Source organism: Besnoitia besnoiti, assembly GCF_002563875.1.
Source record: "Besnoitia besnoiti strain Bb-Ger1 chromosome Unknown contig00014, whole genome shotgun sequence".
NCBI lineage: Eukaryota > Apicomplexa > Conoidasida > Eucoccidiorida > Sarcocystidae > Besnoitia > Besnoitia besnoiti.
In genome coordinates, this window is record NW_021703916.1 from 692969 (window position 1) to 710833 (window position 17865).

Sequence of the window (17865 nt, forward strand, 5' to 3'; positions counted from 1 at the left end):
ATCCGGTTGCCAGCGTACGCGCGAAGGTCTCAAAAAGGTGCGCGGCGGCCGCGGTAGTTGACTCCTACCCGGTGTGTGGACGCGCCGGGGCGTAGGCCGTGCCACAGCTCGCCTGCGCTGAGTTTCATGAGCCCAACACAAGTATATATGCATATCGATTGAAGGCGTGTTGACTCTTGAAGCTCGAGGGCCCCTGTCGGCTGGCTCCCACGGAAAAAACGCGTTCTGTTGTCGACGCGCCCGAGCGGCGCAGACGCGCCGACAGTATGGGCGTTTGCGAGTGCGAGTGCACACACCGCCGCAGACACCGACTTTCAATGGCTCACACACGCCACACGCGTCTGACACGCAGAAAATACCCCTGCACCATCCACAGACTGAGCGCACTTCACGGGGTCGTCTCGCCGATGCGCTCTCGATCCGATGAATTTTGCTTCCTGTCGGCTGCGCGCGCAAGCCTCGGGACTTCGCACACGCCCTGAACGCTAATTATGGCATTCGCAGATAGTTCATCGATTCGTGGAGAGCGGTACGACGGAGGCAGGACTTGCGAAACGGAAGCAGAGTGACGACCCTCCACTGGGATGCGACCGCCCCCTCCTTTAGAAAAAGGTTTCAACGTTGGCGCCTGGGCTTTCTGGTTGGCTCATCGCCGTTGACGTTTTGATATTTGCGTGCACCACGGGGAGAAGAAGCTTTTCACTGCCACCAGGCTCGCAAAAGCTTCAAGCGTAGAGGTCAATAAACTGTCGCATCGCAGAGGCGCCTGCGGAGGGGTGCGCGCCAATACTGCCCGGCTTTCAATGCGGTTTAGTCGTTGTTTCACATCAACAGGGGCGGGTTTTTTTACTTTGTTAACGGGTATGTACTCTGCGAGGAGCGCATCGCCGGTTTGTGGATGGGTAAACTCCAGCGTAGCTGAGAGGCGTGAACGAACAGGAGCGGCACATTACACATGATATCGATGTGGAAAACGTGGTAGTAAACACGAGTTCGAATGCTGCCGCAGCCTGCTTAGTTGCAGCACTCACATGGCGACGATCCTGTGTGCTCAGCGGCATTTAAGAAGTTTTTTGTGCACCAGAGGAAAACTCGAGTGCAGGCGAACCGTCCGAAATGCGGCAAAAGACTGCAGCGGCATCTGCCACGCTTTTCCAGCAGAGTCAGTCTCCATCACGAAAACGCGTCTGGCTTCAAGAATCTCACGGCTCTCTCCATAAGGACTACACCCCGTCGAGTTGTGTTCAGAGTTGATACAGCAGAAGCGAATATCTGAAAATTATGTCGCGCCTGTGACTGCATGCTAAGATGGCGCTTGTTCCCCGCAAAAGTTCTGCGCGATACTCGAGCTGACCCTTTTGACTGATTGAACACGGCTGCAGTGAACATCCCTGGAGCTCACTAGTTAGTGCAGGCCGACGTGGTACGATAGTTGCGCCGCTGCCTTTAATCGCTACACATCCGCTTGCAACGTGTGGAGTGTTGGTGTTTGTTCTTCAAAAAGAAAGGATGGCTCGTCGCCATCTTTATCTGAGTTGATGGCGCTAGGTTACCTGCTGAACATGTTGATGTCACGTAGTAGCAATGTCTGTAAGAACTCGAGACAAGGTTGTTGATACTGAAAAATGGCTAAGCAGACTTTTTTGCGTCGATCTAGTGCTGACTGTAGACCCAGTAAACGACAGTTCTGCTAAACTACAAAGCAGAGGACTCTACTAGGGACAACCGGGCCAAGGGATAGTTCACTCGTCCGCTGTCCGAGGCCGCTGAGAATAGGTTCATGCAAAAGTGGATTTTCTGAATTCTGCGCGAGGTCACATGAGAGGAAAAAGTGCCCGTCGAGCCCAGGAGACTTCGGGTATCACGCGTACGATGAGCGGCGGGCGACAAGTTCAGATTGCTGTGAGCCGTTCACGGCGCTCGGCACGCAGAACTCGCACCTTATCACTTTCCAGTGTCTTTCAAACCGGCACGGTGTTTTGGAGGTTCGTTCGCAGCGTAGATTGACTTGATTTAAGAGGCGTAAAAGCGCAGACAGGCCTTTCCTTTTCTGTTGTGGCGGGTTAAAACGCGTGCAGCTACCCTGCAGAGGGAGCGAGCTTTCAGTTGCATGCGCGGCGGACGTGTAAGGTGGCTTCAGAGGGCGTGTGTGCATTTCTACAGCTGAAATCCATGCGGCGCCCTCAACTGGACTCTTTGGCCTCCCGTGCAACAGCGGAACGTCACGTTTTGCTTTCTTTACTTCACACAGGCAAACCCAGAGGCGTTGTGTGTGCTGCGCTGTCTGCCACTGACACGTCCGCCAGCCAGGGCAGCGCGAGTGCTCGCCGCCGCTCTGAGCTCTGCGGACTGCCCGGGTTTTGACTTTTATTATGTTGCCGTTCAGCAGTATCTCGACTCTTCAAATAGCTTTCCGCCTCTGCACTGGCGCGTCGCACAGGCGCGACCCTTGGCTGCTTGCTGGAGAGGAAGTAAAGCCGCTTTCCGCCGGCGTCACTCAGTCTCGATGCTCGCGGAGCTCGGTGGCCGTTTTTCACTCTGACAACAGATTCTCCCATTCGAAGAGCCGTTCAATCCGCGGAAATGTGAAAGGCTCTCCTGCTCGCTTTTCTCTGTCTGCATATCGTGAACTTTAAGCACCGTTTAGCGACCCAAACACGCTGGGCTGCATGCAGCGACTGGCGTCGCACACCTGATTCCGCTTGCCTGCGTCTTTCCTTCGTCGCGAGCGATCTGTGCGCGCTCCTTCCCCTCGTTCCTTCCTGCACATCTTCTGCGCGCCGTGGAATCAGAGGATGACGGTTTTTCCGCGTTGCTGCTGCAGCACGAGTGCCGGGCGCAACGGCCTCGAAGCGGGACGGGAGGCTGAAACCGCCTCGAGTTCGTAATCGCGCACGGCCCCGGCTTCCTCGCGCAGATTCCGCCGCCTGCGGTCCTTCTTCTTGCAAGCTTCGGGCCGAGGCCCTCGTGTTGCTGCATCGCCAGACAAGCAGACAGACAACTCCTCCCCTCGCCGTGTGTGTGTGTGTGTGCGTCGTTGGGACTTTCGAGCGTCTCAGTTGGAATCCAGCAGTCTCTTTTGCGTCTGTGGTCTGTACATGTTTTTTTCTTTCTTCGTTCGTCTCTCGTCTATCGGTCTGCCTCTCGTCCCTCTTCTCTCTGCGTCGTTTTACTTGATGGCAAGAACTCTCTCTTGGAAGATTGAAACCAGCAGAGCATTACGCTCCATCGAGATGAATCTTTCGTGGCTTCGAAAACAGTCACATGCGCGCGCGACCACTCTGCGCGGCTTTCAGACGGCCCTTGAGCCCTCCTCTTAGCTGCCGGCGCCCCCCGCGATCGCCTGTTGCCCAGAAGGGACCTCCACGTGCTTGAGGCGCTTTCCTCCGCTGCGTCACATGCATGCACGGCTTGGCGCGCGGCCGCTTCGATTTCTCCGGAGCTGGCACTACAGAGTGTGATAGATTGCCGTTTGATGTGCTGTCCCTTAACCTCTCCCTCGCTTCGTTTCCCTCTCTAGGCCATCGCCGCGCACGCAGAGCGGCGCCTTCGTGACTGCGGGCCTAGCCCATCGTTTTTTCTTAATTCTCTATCGCGCGCATTCTAACAGCGAGACTGTCTGTTTCGACGTTTCGGCAAGAGTCCTGTGGCGCTCTTAGCGGAGTTCTGCTGCCTGGCGTTTGGAGAAGTTTGGTTTCCCTTATAGTGGCTGCGGACCCTGTTGGCGACACCGCCCTCTCCACCGCCCGCTCCCCCCACCACGGGCTCTCGTCTTTTGACTTTCGCGGGGGCCTCTCCCTCTCTCCCTGCTGGGTGTTTTTGAGGCCTTCTCCGCGAGACTGCACCGCCAGCGGGCGGTCGCCTCTTGGAGAGGATGCGGCGAGTGCTTGCCCTCACGCGCGCGGCGCCAGGATTTCTGTGGAGCCTTCTGGCGGCAGTCTGAAGATCGTCCTCTCTCTGCGTTGCCGTTTCCCCCACTCACGCAGCTCCTTCCTCGCTCAGCATGTCTGTGGACCTCTTCCCGCTCTCTGAGGCGGTGCTGCCTCCAAGCCAAATACGCGGTCAGTGGCTGCCCGCGCGCGCCCCTGGGCGGAGATCTGAGGCAGCTGTGACAAGATCCTTGTTCCTGAGTCGAGGTCTAAACCGTCCTGCGTACTTTGTCTGTCGACACTCTCTCTCCTGATGTCTCACTGCTACGCTGAATGTCAGCGCTTCTCGTATACATGCACATATATACATGTATTTATATATGTGTACATATATGTATATATGTATATATACATGTATTTGTATGCATATATATATGTAGATATATGTACGTACATATATATATAGGTATTTATGTATGTATGCATGTATGTATGTATAGATAGAGACATGTGTGTATGCACATATATGTATAAAGGTATGTATATATATATATATATATATCCATATGCATGTATATTAGTATATGCAGAATCACGTGTGTTCGAGTCTGGTGATGCATGCGCGCGTAAGGGTACACATGTGGCCTATACTTATTTTCTGTAAGTTGAACGATCGATGAATCTGGTCGCGTCCCCGCCCCCCCCCCCCCCCCGCCCCCCGTCCTTCTTGTGGGTTCAGGGCTCGAACTTCAGCCAGCCCTGCCACATCAGTCAGGACGCGTTTTCGAGTTTTCGCGTTTTTCATGTCTCTCGGCAGATTTGCGGCGGCTGGAAACCTCAATTCGGCACACGTTGCACAGCCTGGAGCGCGAACAGAGGCACTTCCGCGGTAGGCCGATTGACTTGACTGTGAAGCCACGCGTCTCAAGACGCGCGGCTGTATCCTCTCTCTGCGATCACAGCGGCTGTGTGCTGCCGCGCGTCTCTTGCTGCGTCCACGTGTGCTGCTCGCCCCCAGTCTCTGCCCTTCCATCTGCAATTTTGCGTTTCTCGCGATCGAGGACGAGTGCACAGAAGGAAAAAGGGGTTGGCAACACGAGGCACATCCGTGTATTTCATGCAGACTAATCTCGGGAAGGCGGCTACCGGAGTGAATGTGATGGTGTGCGTACAGCGTGTGTACAAATGCTGTTGGGTACCGATGCACGGATTTCCCTCTGTCGCGCGCTTTCTGCTGTTCTCGCGTGCAGTCGTCGTGTTTGTGGCGCTGTCTTCGTCACTGTACTTCGCCTGGAGTCCTGCTGCCCGCACGCTTTCCTGTTTGCAAGCGGTAAGTGTCAGAGGAAGCAAACGGCTCACGTGGGCGCACTGCGTCTGAGTTGCCGTCTGTTTCGCTCGCTGTTAAGATGAGTGAGAAGGGGAGTCCATATATCGCACCTACAACAGAGCTAGAATTGTATATCTCGCTACCGGCTTGGCTGTATACTTATACGAAATCAACAGTTGTAGGACTCCAGCTTCAAAGCGTAGAGGTGCAGAACTTGGAGGCACGAAAGGCGTGAGAGTGTGCTTTGATTCTAAACAACTGGATTGCGTTGGTGCACGAATCACCTTTCATAAACGCAGTCCGTGAAACCTTTTGTGATTTCCATACATATTACGTGTTAGAAAATCTCCGCTTCCACGGCGCTCGGATGCCTCGCTAGCCCGGGCGCGCGGTGTAGGGTTTAGGGTTCCCTGTTTTTTTTTTATATCGACGCGCTTTCGCTGTGTCGTTTGTTTTGCTCAGCTGGATGTCCTGGGCGCGGCCTCTGAGGCCCTGCCAGTTCTCCTCGGCGCCGCCTGCATTTTCTTGCTTTTGCGCCAGCGGGCTTGCTACGAGAAGATCCACGAACGCCGCATGTGAGAAAACCGCAGCAGGGAGTCGCAGCGACAGAGTCGCAGGCACACTCTTTTCTATTGCGTAGACCGTGAAACAGAGAGTCTGAGGGGTTCAGCCGCTCATGGCCGCTGAGTGAGCACCTTATGTGTTTTTGTCTAGCCTGCGCTGTCTCGTTTCTGCGCCGCAGCTACCTCGAACGGCTAAACACGTCGCTGCGACAGCTGCACTTATTCTTCGATTACGCGTAAGCGCTTGCGTTCCTTTTGTTTTTCCAAGGCTGCGAGGGGAAGGGGGGCGAGTCTCAAAGGGCTTGCGTCGTTGCGCGGGTGCCTGAGTTTTTTAGGGCCTTCGCCGAGGCAGTCGCGCGCTTGAGTGCGTTCAAATTCTCAGCGGCCAGCTCGCATCGTCGGCAAGAAGCTCAGCTGATCTGTGTGTCTTCCGCTGGGGAGGTCATTTTTTTTCTGTTGTTCTTTCGCTGCATCGCAGGTCGCTCTCGCTATGGATCTACGAGCAGCCGCAGCGACGCATCTGCCTCGTCGCGCGGAGTGCGTCGATCTCCTAGGGTCAGGCAGACACGCACTTCTGAAGCACGTCTGAAGCGCTTCAGAAGTGCACAAGCGGCGCATGCATCCATGCTTCCTCGATGCCGCGCAGGAGTTGTCTCGCACACGCGGCGCACAGCAGGTCTCGAGAAACGCACGCGTACGCATCCAAGCACGATGCTACTGACCATACTCGCATCTGAGGAGGAGGCTTCTCCCGCTCTGAGTGAGCAGGAACGACGTCAGTATCCTACTACATCAACATTGTCGCGGCAGTCTTGCATCGGGGATCGAACGGGGTTGTTTTCGCCCTTCAGCCTGCCACGGCCGCAGAGGCCTCGCTGCTTATAAAACGCAAGGAGAAAATGAAGACGCAGAGTTCGCTTTTTGGCGGGGGGGAGGGGGGGGGGGGGGGGGGGGGGGGGAATGGCGGGGGATCTTAGGTTCTTGCAGGTACCCTCAGCAGGCAAAACTGTGTCTTACCTCAGGCTCACGGCTCTCGCGGCCGACTCTGCCGCCCGCCCCGCACCCTCGAGGCGTGACAGAGATTTATCAAAGCAGCGTGTCTTGAGGGTTGCACACGCATGCGCGCTGCGGCACGTTCTTACAAACGGCTTTTGGTTTAATTGAACTATCGCATCCAGAGAGCTCCGTACCAGTGAAGCAGTTTGCCACTTCGCTTCACATCGTACCGGAGTGGAACTTTTTGGCGTATTGCCCAAAAAACAATTTTAAAGAGGCCTGTCGTCTAATGGTAAGTTTAAATTTAAAAACCTCATGTCCCATTCCATCTAAGAGTAACTTTATGCTGGGTTTAAAAAGTTCCACCGTGTTGTGCAGGCAGCTAGCTGCAGGCGTAATAAAGTAGATCCAAGCGGTGCACAGGTCGCGGCACCGCAGGTTTTTCGCCGGGTTTTTTTTGCCGACTTTTGCACAGCTGTAGGTCTTCAGACGAGTCCGTGTCTGTTGGAGGTTCGAAAAGGAAGGAGAGAGGCAGAGCGAGTTCTGCGCAAGTCAGTGTGTGCGGCAGGCGGATTGGAAAACGTGCGAGTCTGACACTTTTTCTACTCCGCAGCAAAGCACTTGGTGAAGCACCGCAGCTTCGCATTGCAAACAAAGACACCTGATCAATCATCGCATGCAAAGCGAGCGCCTAGGGGCGGCAACGCGCTCCTCACTTCTGCATGTGCACATACTTTCCTATCCTGGAGACTCAGGATAGGGCGCGAGGCCGCAAGAACAGACATTCACGGATATCTATCTTTTCGAAGAAGGTGTAGCTTCACAGGCCGCGCTGGCGGTCGACAGTTTCGCGAAGTGAACTACAGAGTTGCTCTCTCTTCCTCTACGAGGGATTGCTGGCTCACTTGTCTCTTGGGGTGTGAGCGATGAATCTCAGCCGGGAGCGGAAGCGGAACGCTCTACACAAGCAATGCGCTTCTTGTAGCGCTGCTTTGTGAAAGACGTCTATCGCGCATGCAACTCGAGGCCTTTGCATGCATGCGCCGCACTCGACTACCCCACAGTCAAAGTGGATAACGAGATTTGGAGTCCTAACGAGAAATTGGAAAACGAAATTCAGAATAGAAGGGCGTGAAGGTGAGAAGCAAGGCGAGGCGAAGGAAAGACTCCCTCTATCCGCTTTCGACTGAGCGCGGCTGCATGCATGCGAAATTCGTCAGGATATTTTCCGAGTCACCAATATGGAAATCAGAAATACCCAAACCCCAATCCTCTAAAACAGATTTTTTTCACTCTTTTCTAGGCCACGCAAATCCCTGAATGTTAGGATGTGTCGATTTTGCTGACGTTACCCTGCCTTGCGGAACGACTTGTTTTTTCTCTCCCCTTCATCGAGGGGGGTCGCTGCAATCGTCTTGGGTCTTTCTGAACCTGACGTGATTTGTCTTCTATGGCGGCGCCTCTGTCTTTGTTTTTCGCGTTGTCACTTCGCTTCATTGCCGCCTCTGCGCGGCCTCCTTGCAGAGCCGCCTCGAGACCGTTCAGGTCGCCGCGGCTTTCTCCTTTCGTCTCCTTTTTTCTCCTCCTCATTTGACACTTCTAGTCGCCAAGATGCAGTTCCACAAGCCGTCAGCGCCGCCTTCTTTTTCCTCCTCTCTAGAGCCTCTCGCCTCGCTGTCGCCAGCACTTCTCGCCCAGATTGCTGAAGACACGCTAGGGGATGCCTACCCGCTGGAAACGCCCTTTACCTCCTCTCTAACGTCCTCCGCCGCTGCGACTTCTTCTTCTCCGCTGCCGCGCGTCGCGTCCTCTCGGCCGCTGCTGTACGCGGACTACGCCGCGAGCGGGCGCGCGCTGCGCAGCGTGGAGGAATTCATCGTGTCGCGCGTCCTGCCTCTCTACGGCAACACTCACTCGCAGGAAAGCGCGACGGGGAAGCAAGCAAACCAGCTCCTCGAAGAGGTAAGTCTTTTCATCTTTTTCCTGCCGCAGCGGCTCGCCTGTCCATCGCCGCAGGCGCGCCGGCGCCGCGAGGTATCTGGTCCCACAGCCGCGCCACGGCGCCGCTCTCTCTCTCTCTCGTTATAGCTTGCAAAGGATTCTCGCTGACGGCCTCGTCGCTCGCCTGTGTTCCTGAATTTTTGTAGACTTGTGTGCGGAGAGGAACAGACTCGTACACGTGATCACATGGTATCTTGCTGGAGCAGCCTCAAAATTCGTCTGTCTGTTCGATGGAGTGGAGCTGCGCGCCATCGGTGGGGTTTTCATGGCTTGGAGCGTGTGGTCGCTTGCGCGTGTGGCTTTCAGGCTCGGCACATCATGAAGATGAACTTCAACGGCTCCCACGAAGACGCGGCGATTTTCTGCGGCAACGGGGCCTCGGGCGCAGTCTCGAAGTTCCTCCAGATTCTTCTTCTCTCTGCACCCCACGCTGCCGCGGCCGCTGCGGTGGAGACTTCTGACTCCGCGCCAGGGCCCGCGCCTCTGTTTGCGTCGCCTGTCGGCGCGCCCTCGTCTTTTCTGTCGAGGTTTTTCGCGCTATTCGAGGAGGATCGATGGGGAAGCTTCGTCTGTCGCGCCTGCGGCGCGCGGCTGAAGACCGCGGCGCACGCGCGACGCCACCTGGCGCTTCACCCCGACTTCCTCGCCTCGCCTGCCTCCGCCTCCTCTGCGGCGTCGGCTGAGTCTTCGCCGCAGGTTAACGGCACTCTGTCGGCTCGCGCTGCGTCGTCTGCACTCGGAGGCAGTTCGTGCGTGGCGGGGGTGGATGCCGACGGCGAGGCGCGGACAGAGGCGCGACGGGTTCATCTCCGCGTCCACTTCTTCGTCGATCCGTGCTGCCATCATTCCTCCTTTCTTCCGTTCAAAGAGCTCGCGGGCACCCACATCCCCTGTTCAGCGTGCGCCTCCTCTGCTGCGTTGTGTGCCTGTGCGTCCTCTTGTGCGTCTGCCTCGTCGCATGCTTCCCTTTCGTCTGAGGCTGGCGGCCGCTACTCCTACGAAGGCGAGGCGGCGGGCGCGGGGCTGAGAGGCCGCAGCGGCGCGGGCGGCGTGGCGGCGACCGCCGCAGAGGCCGCTGCGAATTCTGTGGATCTCTCCTTCGCCTTTTCCTTCTTCGACCTCGACTGCCAGACGGCCGCGCTGTCCGCAGCGTCGGTGCTGGAGAAGCTCCGCGCGGAGGCGGATTTGTGCGCGCAGCTGAAGCGCGAGCGCGTGCCCGCCGCCTTTCTCTCACTTCCCGTCTGCGTCTTCTCCGCCACCTCCAACGTGACAGGCCTCCTCAGCCCGACCGTGGGCGAGGCCTCTCCGCTCTCTCGCTCTGTGGATGACCTCGCGCGCTCCTCGATGGCGGAGTTGAATCGCTTGGTGCATCGCTTCGGCGGCGTGGCGTGCTGGGATCTCGCGGGCGCCGCCTCGCACGTCGGCGTAGACGTCAACCCGGGCGTGGTGCTGCGGGCGAAGACCGCGAAGGGTGGCGCGCGTGGAGATCCGCCGAGTCTCACGGAGGAAGAAGGCGACGCCCGCGCCGACGCCGTCTTCTTCTCGCCGCACAAACTGCTCGGTGGTCCCGGCAGCTGCGGTAAGCGGAAGCAGGGGGGGGGGGGGGGAAAGAAAGCGGCCAGAAGCCGGAAGCGATTTCTCGCCTCGAAACTCTGCGTGTCTTGGTCGCCTCGAGTTTCGCTGCGGCTTCGCACGCGTGGCTCGCGCCAGGACGCGCCTGACTTGCCCGCTCTGTCTCTTCCTGCACGGCAGTCTTTTCTGCTGGTGGTGTTTCGCGTGCGTTCGCTCCAGGCCTCCTGCTGCTGAAGAAGAAGCTGCTGCTGTCAGACCTGCCGGCGCATCCAGGGGGCGGCTCGGTGTATCTCGTCTCGGGACACAAGACGGCTGTATACACCTTGGACCGCAGCGAGCACCGCGAGGAGGCGGGGACTCCGAATCTCCTGGCCGTCATCCGCGCCGCCGCAGCCGTGCGGCTGCTGCAGCAGCTGCCGATGGAGCTTGTGCGGACGCGCGAAGAGCTCTGGACGCGCAAGCTCCTTCATCGCCTCCGCGCACATCCGCGGTAAGCGCCGGAGGCACGCCAAGCCTGCTCGCTCGCTCCTGAACTACTCGGGAAGCTCCAGACAACATTCAAGTGGAGGCGGGTATAGGATTTTCTATTCGAGAAGTGCCTCTACGATTACAGGACACCACCCCGCACTGGACATCTTTACTTTATTTTTGTCTAGAAAGCGTTCTTACTGTTTGGAGATAGAAAAGCCTCTTAGCATCTATTTTGGGCGAGCCTGAATGGGAGACGTCTGCTACAGATGAAATCGGCGCATTTCAGGCGGGTTCTAGGGCTACAATGCGCCGTCAGAGAAAGGCTGCCAGCGCACATCTTGCAGCCTCTCTCTGCAGGGCTTGACTCAGAAGAGGAGGGCGCGCAGCAGAGGCGCTGCTGTTCATTGCGGCCTGCGTGCGGCGCTGTCCACGGCGCAGGATTCAGGTAGTTGGACCGCTGAGGCCTCGCGTGGGGATCATCTCGTTGCTCTTCCGCTACGGCAACGCGTCAACGACGTCGCCCGCGTCGTCCTCAGCGTGCGGATGCGAGGCGCGGAACTACTCGGCGGCAGGCGGCGTGTATCTGCATCAGAACTTCGTCGTGGCGCTGCTCAACGACCTGTTTGGCGTCCAAGTGCGCGGCGGCTGCCTGTGCGCGTCGCCCTACACCTCGTATCTGCTGTCGATTCAGCCGGAACTCCTCGAGGCCCTGGAGGCGATGCTGCTCTCCACGGGGCAAGACTTGTTTCGCCCCGGCGTCGTCCGCCTCAGCCTCCACGGCCTCATGCGCAGCGCCGACCTCGACAAGCTCGCGGCTGCCCTCCTCTGGGTCGCCTCGAATGGATGGAAGTTGATGACCAGGTAAGCGCGACGCCTCGTCTCTGTTTAGCGATTCGCGGAGTCAAATCTGCCTCCATATATGCACGTGGTGAAGCCTCGTCTGGAGCACGGGTGCGCATGCTCCCGCACATACTCGCGCGTGTGATGCTCTGTAGATCGCCGCTGGCGTTTTCGTTTTCCTTTTGGATTAAGCATGTTCGTACATACAAGCATGGGGGAGTGCAGGCCGTGGCGCGAGCGGCGGCAATCCGCAGCTTTGGGCTGATGATATGAAGAGCGTGCGGAGGTTCCGTAGCTCAGCCGGTTAGAGCGTGTGGCTGTTAACCACAAGGTCGCTGGTTCGATCCCAGCCGGTACCGGATTTTCGTTTGCCTGCCGCCGCTGTGTGGATGGTTTCTAATTTTCTTCCGCGCCAACGCTGCTCGCTGGAGGAGGGGTTCCTCGTGTCCTGTCTTCGTATACTCGTGCGCGGGCATCTGCGTTACGCGTACATATATTTATATATATATATATATATGTTAGGGTATATGCGCGCACGTGTTGCATGCATCACCAATACGAGGAAGGCCTGGCGTTAACGCTGAGGTCAACTGGCTGCGCTGGCGCTTTTTTGTCGAGAAGGACGTCTGGATGTCTTCGTTTTTTCATCCGCCTCCGCCGAGTGCATGCATCTTTCTCCACACGCGCCAGCGCAGACACGTTGAGTCCGCTACATGGCCCTGGCCGCAGTGATTGATGGAAGGTACTGCTTTACAAGCATCAAGGCACAAAACGAAAAGGACCGTAGTTTTGTTCCTTGGGGGGCGACCATTTTGCCAAACGCATCGGGGTTAGACGCGGCTACAGGTGACCTCTCTGAGTTCTAGGCGGCTTTTTTTTCTGTTTGCTTTTCCTTCCTCCGCTCAGGTACGAGGTGACGGCTGAGTCTGGCCGGTGGCGCGTGAAGGGTTGGGCGGGTCGCCGTGAGGAAGCTGTGCGCACGTGGATTTCAGAAAATTCGTTTCTGCCGAACGCGCGTGCGCTGGGCGAGGCCACGGCCACGCTTCCGCGCGACGCGTCGCGGGCGGCGTCGAGAGCGACGGAGTGGCGGGTTCCGCGAAACTGCGAGAGCGTCGCAGAGATGCTGGGCTTCGCAGATAGCGTGCTCGCGTCGCACCTCGCCCATTTCCACGCTTCTGCAGCACCCACCTACCACGTGCTCCATCTGCCGCCCGCCGAGACGACGCTGCCCTTTGCGACTCGCGCGCAGCTGCCTGCAGGCCCCGTGGACGCGAATGCGACTCCACGCGACTCCGAGGCGAGCGCACCGACGCCAGCACCGCCGGGCGCAGACGGCGGAGACGCAGTCGCTCAGGCAGGCTCGCGCCGGTGGCAGCCGTCCGCGGCCGTCGACGCCACCGCGGCGTCTCTCGTTTGGTTTGCGCTGCCCGCCGATGCGACGCTCTCGATTCTGCAGTGGCTGGGCAAGGGCGGGGCGAAGCGCGAGCAGCTCTGCAGCGAAGCGTCCAGCGCGGCGCAGCTGCAGCGAATGCTCAGTGGAGAGCGCGGCGGCGACGAGTTGCCCTTTGCCCGCGACGCCGCACTGGAGCCCAGTCTCTCACCTCAGGCGATTCGGTGGGTGTCTCCGGGGGCACCAACGGCGGTCCGCGGCAGTCATGCTACACAGAAGAAAGCGCCTGAAGAGAAGCCAGGCAGCTCCTTCGCGCGGCCTGAGCACGCGTGCATCGAGGCACGGCTCTTCACCGGAGCCAACTGCTGCTCATGCTGGACTGCGGACGACGAGCGGCACCTCGCGGCAGTCGAGGGCTCCCGAGACGACGGCCAGGGGGCGACCGCGAAGGGCCTTGCGCCGGACGACGAAGAGCGGAGAGCGAACGAAGAAGACTGGAGCTTGCCTGCCTCAGGCACGAGGACGCGCGCGACGCAGCCGGCAGGCGCGTCCTCAGCGGTCGCGTCCTCAGCGGTCGCGTCGTCTGCGGCTGCAGACGAGATTCAGGCACTCAAGCGTCAGGTGGCGTCCCTTCGCACAGAGCTGCGGCAGGAACGCGAGAAGCGCGGGCGGCAGCAGGAGCCAGAGTCGTGTCGCAACGCGAAGAGGCAGACTCACGCGCAGCCGCACAAGAGTCTGGCGGTCGATTCAGAGAGACAGGAAGACGAGGAAACCATCACTGGCGCCGCCGCTGTCTCGCTAGACACACGCAGTCCTCCCACAGCCCTCAACGGCGAGGCCGCCGCACCCGCTGCCACTTCGGCAGCACCGTCGTCTGCCCCCTCGTCCGCTGACTCGCCGGGGCGGCGGGCGCCGGGAGCGCCGATCCTCGAGATCCCGCGGACGCTGCGGCGAACAGTGGGCGAGGCGATTCGAACGTATGACATGATTCGCGACGGTGATCGGCTCCTCGTGGGCGTCAGCGGCGGGAAGGACTCGCTCACACTCCTCCACGTCCTTCGCGACCTCCAGCGACGCGCGCCTGTGCGCTTTTCAGTCGCCGCCGCCACCGTCGACCCCGTCACGCCCGAGTTCAACCCTCGCCCGCTCATTAAGTACATGGAGGATCTTGGTAGGTCTCCCTCGCCGCTGTCGCGGCTGTCGCGGCTCGGGCGGTTGTTTTGCTTCACTCGTAGGCTCAGTACTGGCTGCAGTGTAAGCGGCAGGGGCACGAAGGTCAGGGCTCGGTGGGGGGGTCGCGCGGGCGCACGGGGGAGCTTCACTAGAAGCCCGCGCGTTAGCCCTGCGAGGTCTCTGCTCTGCTTGTCTTTCAGGCGTTCGCTACCATTACCTGCGGCTGCCAATCATGGCCCTGGCGAAGGAGCGCATGCAGCGCCAGTCGATCTGCGCGTTCTGTTCGCGTCTGAAGCGCGGTCTCCTCTACTCTTGCATGCGAAGAGTAAGTGCCGAAAAGACGAGAGAGGAGGTTTGTGTCTGTCACTTACGGTGAGAAACCCTTGCGGCGAGAGCCGCTTCGCCACAGGCTTCGAGAGTCTACTGTCAATCATGCCTGCGACGCCAGTCTCTAATGTGATTTGCAGGGGGGCCGCCATGGACGCCTGCTGCGCTGGTTGGAGGTGTGCCGAGGCTGTCAGTCCAGTTTTTGTGGTGTGTGTGCCTCTCGCATGTCAGAGGGGGGAGGCTGTTTCGATGTTTCCGCGCTGCGGCTCTGCCGCCCTGTCTGTCTCTCGACGAATGGCGCTGGGGCGGTCGGCTCAGACTTGAGAAAAAGGGGTGTATCTTTGGCGCGAGTCCTCGGATTTTCTCTTTCAGCTGCGCTAGAGGGAAACTGTCGCTAGCACCAAGAGGTTGTTGGTTCTTTTTCTTTTATTTTTTCTTCGCGCAGCACGGCTACAACGTGCTTGTCCTCGGGCAGCACCTCGACGACGTCTGCGAGTCTTTCCTCATGAGCGCCTTCCACAATGGCGCGCTGAACACCATGAAGGTGAAGCGCTTCACGTCTCCTTGTTTCTGCCCGAATTCCTAAGCTCCAGTTCAGATGGGAAGTGCATTTGCGTGCCGTTCGCTGCCCCAGTTTCGAGGCCGCCGCGCGTCGCCGCGAGCCAACGTGACTGCCGTGACTTGAAATCCCAGACTTTTAGCTGTCTTCAGCAGTCCAGTGGCGCGCTGGCGTAGTGCGTCACCTCGTCGTTCGAGTAGGTGTCGCGCGCGAGCCAGTCGCGACTGGATCTCCGTGTCTCGCGCGGTTGCGGCGGCTCCTTCAGGGCCACTACGTCAATGCGGAGGGCGACCTGCGAATCTGCCGCCCACTGATCATGACGAGAGAGCGAGAGACTGCAGCGTTCGCCGCGGTGCACCGGCTGCCCGTCATCGCGGACAACTGCCCTGCCTGCTTCGCGGCTCCAAAGGAAGTAGGTCTCTTGGTGCAAGGGGCATCGGCTTGGCTGCGTCAGCCGCCCTGCCGCGGCTTGTCTTTTTGCCGCGTACTCCTTGCGTCGCCTCTTCTATACGCGCGCGCTCTCCTTGTGCTTCGTGCCTGCCTGCTTGCGCCGCACGCGCAGCGGCAAGCGGGACTGTGCGGGGGGGGAGGTCGCGCGCTTGGCACAAGGTGGCTTAGTGCGCCTTTTCTCCTCGTCCGGATGTCTCTGTGTGTGCTGCAGAGGCACCGCATGAAGATGCTGCTCAGCGAGCAGGAAACTGAGTTCCCGCATCTCTTCCAAAACCTCCTCAAGGTACGCGGCCGACTGGCCCTGGCCGAGCCGTTCCCTAAGCCTCAACCACCCCAAATAGGAACGAACAACCTTCAACACAGACGCCGACTCGGGGGAGAAGCGTCTCTCGGGCGCTGCGCGCGGCGTGGCCGTCTGTCGCCCCGATGCCGTTTTTGCCTCAGGGGAGACGAGTCGGGCCTCCCCAGACCTTCGCGACAGTTGGTGGGCGGCGGTGGTTCGTTGCGCAATGGCGTCTGAAGTCGCGAGCCCAGCAGCCTCCATCGTTTCTGTGTTTCATTCCAAGACTATTTCGAGCTCTGAGTTCCCTCGATTCGCCGTCTTCTCTCTCCCTTTAGGGTGTAGAGTGCGAGACAGGCGCGCAAGGCGTGCAGCTCGTTCAGTCCGGTTTCTGGCTGCCACACGAAGGGCGCGGCAGCGTCTGGGACGCGGGTGCGATGTCTCGCTTGGGTGTGCTGCCTCTGGGTCCGCTGCAGTCTCTGAAGCCTTTGATCGCGATCGCGGCTGCCGACAGCCGCAGAGATCGCGAGGCGGGCGTGGGCAAGGCGCGTCTGCTGCGGGCTGCGGCCGCCGAGACGCCCCCCTCCGCGGAGACTGGCGCGAACGCGCGAGGCCCGCAGGCGACGGAGGCGCTCGCGACCGTGGAGGAGATGGACGCCGGCGACGTCGGTCTCATCCTTCACCACGCGGGCGCGACTGCGCCAGACGACGAGGACGAGGCGGCAGTGGGTAAAAGCGAGAAGGGGAATCGCGCGAAGGAAAGCCCACCGCTCGCGAAGAACGAGAAAGCCGCAGAGGGACTAGGAAACCACGCAGCAGCCGACGACGAAGCTGCCGAACTCGTTATGACTGCGTGCGGCGTGGGCAGGCAGTGTAGTAGACGGGTTTAAATATAGGAAACCCCACGCGCTTCATGCAAGGCGACTTCACAACCTGCACTTCATTTATACTTATATAAATATATATATGCATATATGTATATATATATATGCTTATATGTGGGCGTCGGGTCAGCTGTGAATATGGGCAGATGGGGATAGACTTTGCACCGGCGTAAGAAAAAAAATAAATGGACTGCCTTTTTGTCGAAGTCGAGCCGACGCCAGACAGAGACTACGAGGGCGCCGCGCGGAGGCGCAGCATGCAGTCAGCTGCGTCCTCAAGGAAGGCGGTTTTTTATCTTATCGATGCATATATATATGGATGTGCGGTTCACGCCCATATTACGTACAAGTATGTGGGATGGATTTTGTGATATTTCTGCCGCAGTTTTGTGCTTGCATTGTCCGCGGCAACGAACAGAAACTTACGAATTGCACGTACTATGCGTTCGAATAATATACCTGTCTATATGCCGAGAGACAGGCGCGCCAGGGTAGCTGTTATAGGTACGAAGAGGAGACGCGAGCGAGGCGCCTGGCGAGAGGCTGTGCAGGGTACGTACTCAGGGCATGCAATACCAATCAGATAACAACTGAAGCTAGACTCCATGTTACACCTACTAAAATGGGATACTTTTAGCTGTCTTAAGCAGTCCAGTGGGGTAGTATTCGAGCTTTGAATACCCGAATGTTGATACAACATTTTATGACTCGAAATGTAGTCAGTTGATGGGTAATTATTTGGGTATACAGTATGATAGTATAACGGGACATTAGACCGAACGTGCGATAGATAAATAACGAAGGAAACAGCAACTAGGCAGGGCGCAGTCGAGAAAACGAATGCAGGAGCGAAAAGCTTTTAAAAACCAAGGATACACAGTGCTGACAGTGAGAGACACAGCCAGAAATCAAGCATATGTATACCTACATATACGCATATATATATATATATGCACGTATAACTCCTTTTGCATACATATATATATATATATATATATATATATATATATATATATATATATATATATATATATATATATATATAATAGGTATATCTATGTGGAGCATGCGACTGCGTGGCCAGGAGTTCTGTGAGGGCGCGACCCGCGCAACCCATCCCCCTGAATTATACATGCAAGTCCACGCGAGATACTCTCTTCAGT

At 58.1% G+C, this 17865-nt stretch overlaps 2 protein-coding genes and 1 non-coding gene across 3 annotated transcripts; all 3 read left to right on the forward strand.

Moving 5' to 3' along the window:
• Positions 1-4003: 4003 nt before the first annotated feature.
• BESB_025820 (uncharacterized protein) lies at positions 4004-6313 on the forward strand (the record flags this gene model as incomplete). The annotated part of the gene is made up of 6 exons (XM_029361262.1): positions 4004-4061; positions 4687-4758; positions 5120-5199; positions 5659-5771; positions 5939-5995; positions 6238-6313. The coding sequence occupies 6 exons, from the start codon at positions 4004-4006 to the stop codon at positions 6311-6313; spliced, it is 456 nt and encodes a 151-aa protein (XP_029215617.1).
• Positions 6314-8366: 2053 nt separating this feature from the next.
• Positions 8367-16708, forward strand: BESB_025830 (uncharacterized protein; the record flags this gene model as incomplete). Its single annotated transcript, XM_029361263.1, has 10 exons — positions 8367-8717; positions 9063-10335; positions 10548-10818; positions 11238-11660; positions 12546-14200; positions 14403-14527; positions 14975-15073; positions 15354-15500; positions 15750-15821; positions 16157-16708. 10 exons carry the CDS (start codon positions 8367-8369, stop codon positions 16706-16708), a joined length of 4968 nt encoding a protein of 1655 aa, XP_029215618.1.
• On the forward strand, positions 11925-11998 carry BESB_026990. Its single transcript has one exon. It is a non-coding gene; the product is annotated as a tRNA-Asn (tRNA).
• Positions 16709-17865: the final 1157 nt, after the last annotated feature.